Source organism: Trichechus manatus, unplaced genomic scaffold (genome assembly GCF_000243295.1).
Source record: "Trichechus manatus latirostris isolate Lorelei unplaced genomic scaffold, TriManLat1.0 scaffold00016, whole genome shotgun sequence".
Classification (NCBI taxonomy): domain Eukaryota; kingdom Metazoa; phylum Chordata; class Mammalia; order Sirenia; family Trichechidae; genus Trichechus; species Trichechus manatus.
Genome location: NW_004443952.1, coordinates 27840701 through 27850222, shown reverse-complemented (window position 1 = coordinate 27850222; position 9522 = coordinate 27840701). Strand labels below are relative to the sequence as shown.

At 39.1% G+C, this 9522-nt stretch overlaps 1 protein-coding gene across 1 annotated transcript; it reads left to right on the top strand.

Moving 5' to 3' along the window:
- Positions 1-7135, top strand: CHMP5 (charged multivesicular body protein 5). Its single transcript, XM_023727542.1, has 5 exons — positions 1-162; positions 296-367; positions 2631-2739; positions 4226-4338; positions 6451-7135. The coding sequence occupies exons 1-5, from the start codon at positions 112-114 to the stop codon at positions 6499-6501; spliced, it is 396 nt and encodes a 131-aa protein (XP_023583310.1). The 5' UTR covers positions 1-111; the 3' UTR covers positions 6502-7135.
- The last annotated feature ends 2387 nt before the right edge of the window (positions 7136-9522 follow it).

Sequence of the window (9522 nt, the reverse complement as noted above, 5' to 3'; positions counted from 1 at the left end):
TAGAGATACTTTCTCCCTGAGGATTTCTCTCTGGCTCACATTTATCATTCTCAATTGACTCCAAAAAGGTATGAGCAGCAGCGGGACAATCTCTCCCAACAGTCATTTAACATGGAACAAGCCAATTACACCATCCAGTCGTTGAAGGACACCAAGACCACGGTACTCCCAAAGGACCTTTTCCTATGAGTTTTTAAAAAATTTTTTATTCTTGTGCTCTTTTCCTATGGTTTTTAGAAGACGGTATACCCAACATAGCTTTTTAAGACACTGTTTTCATTTATCTTTTTTCTAGGTTGATGCTATGAAACTGGGAGTAAAAGAAATGAAGAAAGCATACAAGCAAGTGAAAATCGACCAGATTGAGGTGAGATGTATACTAGTTTCTGAAAGAATCCAAATGAATGTGTGCGTGATGAGAAGAGCACAGATAAAGGATTGACTCTCCGGCCTGCCATATACTAATAGAGTAACTTTGGGAAAGGGTGCCAAAGGTCTCAGTTTCCTTATAAGCAAGGATCATAGCACCACATTCAGTTATTAGGAGGATGGAATAAATGAGCTAATGTGTCTAAGTGCACAAAGCCTAGCACATAATAAGCACCTAATAAATGTTTGCCGTTACTTTTAACTCACTTATATCGTTTTTAGTCTGTTTCCTCAATTATGAAATAGTGACGTTACTGCTTATCTCCCATTACCGTCGTGAGTTGTTAAATGGAGGTATGTACATAAAGTGCTTAACATAGTTTCTGGCGTAGAGTCGGTTATTTTTAATAATAGTGTCACTGGATCTTTAATGTTAGCATTTCTTGTTGGGATCAGATTTTGGTTGGGGCGGTCAACCCTAAGAGCTTGACTGCTTTCATCTCTGTGTGATGAGCAACCAGATGACAATGATAGCAGAGGAAGTGAGCGGTGCCAGGCCAGTGGAAAGAGGCTTCCTTTCTGCATATATGATAGTGCTCTTTACCTCCATCCCCCTGACTAGAATGTCTCTTTCCATGAAGGCAGGTACTCAGTGTTGTTCATTGTTGTATTGCCAGTGCCTAGAACTGTCTCAGAGAGGATTTGTTGGTGAATGAATGAACCAGAGGCTATTAAAGGAGATCGATTAGTACCGCCCAATTCAAGCAGTGTTTGTTGGGTGAGCACTTACCATGGCCTGGGCATTTTTCTGCCAGGTATCTCGGGCAGTGCTGGTCATCAGTAGGAGAGAAGGCGTTTGCCATTTCACTCTGCCTTTTTTCGAGTACCCCTCCTTAGACTGCCCTTGGCCATTTTCCTAATCCTCCACCAGTCTCTGCTTACGTGGAGTTAAGTTCAGTAATATCTTCCAGGAGATTCGCTGAGAATAATGTCTGTGTATGCTTGTCTTATTTGTACAATACCATTTGGTAATAAAATGTAATGAAATGCAGTTTTATTTTCTGCTTACGGTACTCTGTGTTTTCATTAGAGCTATTTAATATGAGTAAAATAGAAACTTTTGTCTTTTTTTTGTATGTTTCTCCATCGTTCACTTGTGGTTGGCTGTCTGTCTCCCTGCCTAATTATCCTTTTCTGTCCCCTAATAGTTTTTGCCAGCATGACAGGTGGAGAGCCCCTTTCCAACTCTTGGTGTGTATGTGTGACTGTCTTGTGTTTCATCTTTTGGTTGGGCTCTGTATCTTGAATTTCATTTGTTAGATTTATTTTCCTAAAATACTTGTAAACTATTTTCATTGTTTTACAGCTCTCATTTTTTATTTTGCCTTTTTATGTGTGTGTGTCTGTTTTCTATTCTATTTTTTAGTTTCTGCACATCAGTGTTGTTTTTAGTTTAGTCCTTGTATTTGTTTTCATTGCTTTTGTTTGTTTATCCAATATTGAACCAACTCCTTGTGTGTATGATTTTTTTCTGTGTCTGTCTTAGAGTCTGTTGCTAAGAATCCTATTTACGGGTGATTTTGAAAGCTATGTCTTGATATATAATAATATAGTATAAGCTTGACTTGATTAGCTTACTCTATTCTATTTTCACTCTCTTTTAATTATTATTTCAGCCAGTGCTTCTCTGGATAGCAGAATGTTATATGTGCACATTGTGGTAGATTCACACTTGGAAATGCAGAAGAGCAAAGCTTTTTCTTTTAAAAAACTGTTTTTGTTCATCTTTCTACCGTTTTCCCTTTTGTATTGAAAAATAAGTATAGTACTGTGATCTGGGGGCCAAGAACAAGCTTTCAGATCTTTTATGTTACTCTAGAAATTCCAAAGGACAAAGGTGCTGATTTGGACTTTCTGTGTTAGCAACACTAGTCTGTCCCCCTCTGTGTGGGATTTCAGTATAGTAAGAGCATATTGTTGTCCTGGACATTCTTAGTACAATAGAAGTAATAATAACAAGAACAACTAATATGTATGGTATTAAGTGCTTAGTGTTTTACATATATTATTAAAATAAAACCTTACAATAACCTAATAAGGTATGGCTATTAATGATCCCTGTTATGTGCCAGGCATTTAATATACCTTATCTTTTTAAAAGTTGCTCATTACTAAGATTCTGAGGAGAAAGTAAGGGGGGGGGGTAGTCAGAGGTAAATGGTAAGAAATCAATAAAAACTCTGCTACATGTATTTCTATAGGATCTACAAGACCAGCTGGAGGATATGATGGAAGACGCAAATGAAATCCAAGAAGCACTGAGTCGTAGTTATGGCACCCCAGAGTTAGATGAAGATGACCTAGAAGCAGGTATGTTACAGGAAAAGCAATATATACCTAGCTTTAGAGCCTGAAAATTGCAACTGTCTGGGCCTTTTTCCCAAATGCTAATGAAAATTTCTATCAATGTTCCCTGAGAGTTAGTTTGTGGTATAGTCTTTGGGCAAAGAGATTGTGAGGCAACCACATCAGGTATGCATTCTCCACCAGCAACTGTGGGATGGACAAACTCTGACGGAAGGTTTCGGCAAGGCCCCTAGTGCTTTGTATCTATACTGCCTTCAACACTGCCTTTCCCTGCTGTTTCCTTTTGATTTTGTTTTCCCTATTTTCCTACCTGGAGTCTTCTCCCTCACAACAGAAGCAGATCAAGAAACAATCATTGGCAAATACTTAGTGTGCATCTACTATATACCAGCCATTGTGCTAGGTGCTGGAGATTCAGCACTGAAGAAAACAAACATGATCCCTGCATTCATGAAGCTTTTCCTCTAGCAGGGGTGAGAAATATAAACTGCTTGTTTCAAGTACATTATGAATTACAAGCACAAAAAGTATTGGGGAGGACAAGTATGAGGTACCATGGGAGCACAAAGCAGGGGTGTCTAACATAGTTGGGGATGAGGGGAAGGCATGGGCTGTTTTCTTGGGGAAAGTACATTTAGCCTGAGGCCTGAAGGATGAGTAGGTGTTAGGATGAAAATTGGAGGAGGTTAAGTGGCCTCAGGAACAGGAGTCTAGAAGTTACTGTCTTTATGTAGGAGGTGATGGTGGCTGAGACTAGCGTGGTGGTAGCAGAAACAGAAGTGGGCAGATTCAAGAACTGTTGGGAGGTTGAATGGGTAAGACTTAATGATTGGATGTAGAAGAAGAGGGAGGGGTCAGGATGGCTGTCAGTTTGTAGCATGAGTAACACTGGATTTTCTGGCACATGATTTCTGTCATGTTACAGCTTTTTTCTCTCTCCTAGAATTTTTTCCCCCATTCCTTTCTTTATTTTTTTATTTCCCTTTTTTAGTTTCCCCTGATGAGTCTCTACCTGCTATTGTCATTCCTCCTGGCCACTTCCCACTCACTTAAACATAAACTTATTTTTAGATTCGAGTGGCAGTGGCCACTCGGTATACAACGATCTCATGCATACTTTCACTTCCCTCTGTCAAGTTCATCAAAATCGAGAGAGAATTTCTTACGTTTGTTTGGGTCAAAGTGTTTGAGTTTGAATTGCCCAACTAATAACCCTAGATGCTTCTCATGAAGACTAGGGCCTTAGAAACCTGTAGGGGTTGGTTGGTTTGTTTATCTTGATCTTTATTTTTCAAAGATTTTACCATATTAGTTCCTTTGAAATTTTCATGTAATGTTCATCTTTATTTTGAAAATAGAAATTAATAATTCCTTTCTTTTTGTATTTAAATTTTCATCTTACTACAAATAATATGTCTAACTTTCTTAACATGAGCTGCCAATTTCTTGGCTTACGTTTATTTTGAAATGTTGACTATTTCAATCTCAGAACTGGATGCACTGGGTGATGAGCTTCTGGCTGATGAAGACAGCTCATATTTGGATGAAGCAGCATCTGCACCTGCAATTCCTGAAGGTGTGCCCACTGACACAAAGAATAAGGTGAGAGCTTTTTCTGTATATACTTCCTCTGCAAAGTTATAAAGGTTTTATGTCTGACCACCAGTCTGGGGACCTAAAAGGTAGCCTTGAGTTAGGAAAGACAGTCTCAGTCATTTTTTTGGGAACCCTTTGAAAGCCCAGTTTTTCCTGTATTGGATTACAAACACGTGGTGTAGTGTCACTGATGATTTGTATAATATACAAAATCACCCTTGTGAGTTTGCACTGAGTACCATTTATATATGTATATTTATATATATATTTTAACCATTTTCTAAGAAAGCGTCAGCAGCACATGCATGAACCAGGTGGCAGTGTAAAAGAAAGTTGCACTGCCCAGACACGCTAGTTAAACTATAGGGTGGATTTTTTTTTAAACTTGGAATTAACAATTTAAGTATAAAACTTAATGTAGAAAGATTCTGATTCAACAAGGTAATAGAATCAGGAACCGGAGTATAAGTCTCAGACCTGCCAGTAACTAGCTATGAGATGTTGGGCATATCACTTAGCTTCGTTGAGCTTTTCTGTAAAATGCAGATGATTATAATTATTTCACACAATTGTTGTATAGATCAAATTAGATCTTGTATGTGAAAGGGTTTTGCAAACTTAAAGCCCTGACCAGATCTGCACTGTTGTCATTATTATTTTATTGCTGATGAGCTCCTGTTCACTCCATCTTAGTTCCTGGTGTAATGTATTATTTGTTTGCTTTTACCACGGGACATTTATCACCCTGGTGTTTGCCCTGTCTCCCAACATGCACATTGAGTGTGCACAGTGTAGTCCAAAGAATCCTTGCATGGGAGCCAGTCGTGCTCTGCCTTTATTCACTGTATGACTTTCAGCAAATTAGAAATTCATGTTTTATCTCTGAACCTCGTTCGTTTTTCCCATCTGTCAAATGTGGGGGCAAAAGGTGTGAAGCAGGTAATTTCTCAAGTACCTTACAGCTAATTTCTGTGAGTGTGGGTTCTTGCCTTACTATACCCTCCCTTCTTCCTTAAGCCTGGAATAGTCTCACCTTTCTCTTCTGTCCTCCCACCCCAACTTCTCTGCCCATTTTAAGGTTCCAAGTGTCTAAGTTGGTTTTTCTCAGTACATCTGAAAATTTTGGTTAACACTAGCAAGTCCAGTTTTTCAAATCCCTAGTAACAAGTCCCTGAAGCATCTATGTTATTTCTACTTTTAGAAGGTCACAAGCTTCTTGAGTTAAATGTACCATTGAGATGTGTTTTCTTAATTGATAGTACTATCACTGTCTATGATTTTGTAGTAAAGGATGATACAGAAGTGAGCGCCTGTCCGCAGGCATTGCTTCTTCAAGGATTTGAGAGGCTACAAAAGGCATTGGTTCAGTTTAGGGATCAGAATGAAAATGCAAATCTGGAGGCAAGGACTAACTCCTCAGACTTTCGTCCTTGACCCTCCCAGCCAGTGGCGTCACTAGCAGGGTGTGGAACGCACTAGGTAACACTGTCAGAGGAAATGACACTGAAATGACTGTCTATAAAATTTTTGTGGAGTGTTTCTGCAGAAAACCAATATACCTACAAGGCCAAAACTCTAATTTACTTTTTGAAACTTGTAATATGCTCCAGTCAGAGCCGTCATTATTACCCAGTTACAGTGATGCTTCGAATCACGTGGTTTTGTCTGCATGCAGTACAAGTATGTGCTGTTGCTCTTGTTGCTGCTGGTGTTTTTATAGTCTCTGATTTTGTCAGATTTTTTGGTGTTTTAGCTATACTATTGTAGTAATTAGCATGAGAGGGGTGACATCGTGAGTTACCACACTGGGTAACACCAGCCCTAGTGATGCCACCGCTCCCAGCCTCCCTTTCTAGGTTTACTCGTGTTTCTTTTTCTCCCTCTTTCACCTGCTTCGCTCTTCCTTTACTCTGCCAAGGATCACCCTTTTGATCCTTTCAGTTCTTTTCCTGGTTCATCACTTCCCCCTTTACCTATCATAAAAAATCTTTCATCTTCTGAGTGGGATTTTAGTTTTGGTTGATAAATACTTGGAAATTTTTTTTTACTACTAAATGTTTGTAATCATTTTATATCAGTTGAAAAATAGTGACACTAAGCACTGCTTCTCTTTCACAGGATGGAGTGTTGGTGGATGAATTTGGTTTGCCACAGATCCCTGCTTCGTAGACTTCCGTCATTCAAGTACGTCATGTAAAATGAACATGTATTCTGGGAACTGGGAAATATCTTTCCAAATTTACCATAACAGATTTAGGTTTCTTTCCTTTCTTTGAAGGAAAAGTTAATTACATTGCTCTTTTTTTTTTTTCTGTTAAGAGACTCATTGCCGGGGGATGCTTTCTTTGTACTAAATTCTGATTCCTTTCCTCTTATGAAAGACTAACTTAAAAATATCATGGCTATGTAAGACTTGTTTTTATTCATTAATAATTTGAAATAAAATGAAGGAAATGGGAATCTTTAAATTCTATGAAAATGTAACTCCACAACCTCAAAATGACCGGATGTAATGATAAAACGAGATTATTGGGACTGTTTATATTATGATTCAAAACCATTATCTATTGTAGCGTTGTGTGTTGGTTAAAATGATCGCCTTTTTTTGATGGGTTTTGTTGTGTCTTGTGAGCAAGTCATTACTGTGTCCAATGTTGGAATGGAATTCTCACTACTTCATGAGTGGGTATTTTGATTCTGTGGTTCCTTTAGTATTACAGCCTGACTTGTAACCAATAATGAATATTTCTTGATATTTAATGTATAGGACATTTATTTATACTTAATAAATATTTTTCAAAAGGATACAATTTTAATAATATCACTTCAGCCTAAAAACTCCACTACAGAAACCAGATTTAACCAGTAGTATTGTGGTATATTGTAAAGAGTAAAGAACAATCCAGGCAGTGGGTCTACTCACTACCATAACAGGCCTCTGCAGCTGTGCAGCTCCTCAAATGCCTGGCTCCTGCAGCACACGTGGCTTCTTCAGTGCCCAGCTTCTGCAGTTTATGGCAGCCAGCAGTCAGAGACTCCCTCTGATCCCCTCAGGTGGTTTTGTAGCAGAGAGCCTCTGGTGAAACACTTCCCCATGAATGGTGAATGGCCTTTCCCAGCACCATAGAGGGTGGATCTTTGGTAAGTTCTACCATGAGACCACAGTGACTCCTCTGCAATCCAGTGAGCCACAGCCAAACCTTGTCCAACAAGGTCTGCATCTTCAGCTCTGGTGGCTCTTCCTTGGATGCTCTCTCAGCCCTAGAGGTAGTGGCTGCTCCTTAAACTTGATAATTTGGTATTATTTAAAGTTCCCTTTACTTCTTACTAGTCAATCTCTCGTTATAGTTAATAGTTGTTTAAGTAAAGTTTTCCTGTTCAGAATACTGTATAGTTTCTCTCTCTTGATTGGATTCAGACCCATATACCTGGTAATTTCTAAAGGTGACAGTAAGTTTTGTTTGATGAAATGATCAGTCACAATTAAGAATTTATGTTCAACATCAAGGACAAAGTTAATAGACATAATGGAAGAAGGCAACTGAAATGTCTAAAACTGACAACTGATATCTAGAATGTACAAGACACTTGCAGATCAAGAAAAATATAGTAACCCCAACAGAAAAATGGGCAGTGGATATGAATAAGCAATTTAGGAAACCAAAAAAAACCATTAAGAATGAATAAGGAAGCATGGTCTGTGGGTCCCTGAGGTGCAATGAGGGGTTGTGGACCCAGGCCAGGTGGCCCAGGTCACTGGTGGTGCCACCACAGCCACCATCTTGCCTGCACCCAGGCTCCCGTGGCCAGCCCTGCTGCCACTTCAGTGCTGTTAAATGATGTTCTGATGAACACAGAATCAACATGGCTTTCCTTTACTTTGATGGGAATTGAGCATTTGTTAAGATTTTCAGTGAATGAAACTGGACTTTTCGAGTTCATCAGTAAACATGAATGGTACCAAACCTGATGTTTTGTGGGCACACCAGGTTGATAGGTTTCTTGTATGTGACTTTGAACTAAGCCTTTATCACATGGAATATACTGTGAATTCAGAACTCAAAGCTGGATCTTTACGTTTATCTGAAGACTACAGCTATGTTAATCAGTTGGGGTCGAGTAGATTCTGACTCGGCGACCCCATGTGTGTCAGAGTAGAACTATACTCCGTGGGGTTTTCAGTGGCTGATTTCTTCCAAGGTACCTCTGGGTGGACTCCAGCCTTCAACTTTTCAGTTAGTTGCCAAGTGTGTTAACTGTTTGCACCAACCAGGGACTCAACAAATTCAAGTACACCCCATTAAAAAATAAAAATATATGACCCAGCAATTCCACTCCTAGGCATATACGCAAAAGACTTGAAAGCAGAGACTCAAATAGAGACTTGTATACCAATGTTCATTATAGCACTGTAGCACTATTCACAACAGCCAGAAGGTGGAAACAACCTAAATGCCCTTCAACCGATGAATGGATAAATAAAATGTGGTACATACATACAATAAAACACACTATCTCAGCCAGTAGGAGAAATGAAGTCTTGATACATGCTACAATATGGGTGGAGCTTGAAGTCATTATGCTGAGTGAAATCAACCACAAAAGGACAAATACTGTATGACTTCACTCACATTAAAAAAAGAAGAAAAGAAAAGGCAAATGTATAGAGGCCAAAGTTTGTTAGTGGTTACCGGGGCAGAGGAGAGGAGAGGGGTGGTTATTTCTTACTGAGTACTGAGTTTCGGTTTAGGGTGATAGAAAAATCACATTGCACAGCTGATTATTAAGTGCTTTCAGTAAGTTGTATACCTGTAAATACCTGAATTGGCTAAAGTTGTGTGATAGATAGACTTACAACAATGACAAAAAATAAAAGCTGCTGAGGCTGCTTGTGTACAAGAAAACACGTCACAGGATTTGGTTCCTTGGTTTGGAGGTTTAGGGTCATAGTTTCACGGGACACCCCAGTTAGCTGGTGTCATGGATTGAATTATGTCCCCTAAAAAATGTCTGTGTCAATTTGGCTGGGCCATGATTCCTGGTATTGTGTGATTTTCCTATATGTTGTAAATCCTGCCTCTATGATGTTAATGAGGGAGGATGGGAGGCAGTTGTGTTAGTAAGGCAGGACTCAATCTACAAGATTGGATTGTGTCCTGAGGCAATGTCTTGAGATATAAAAGACAGAAG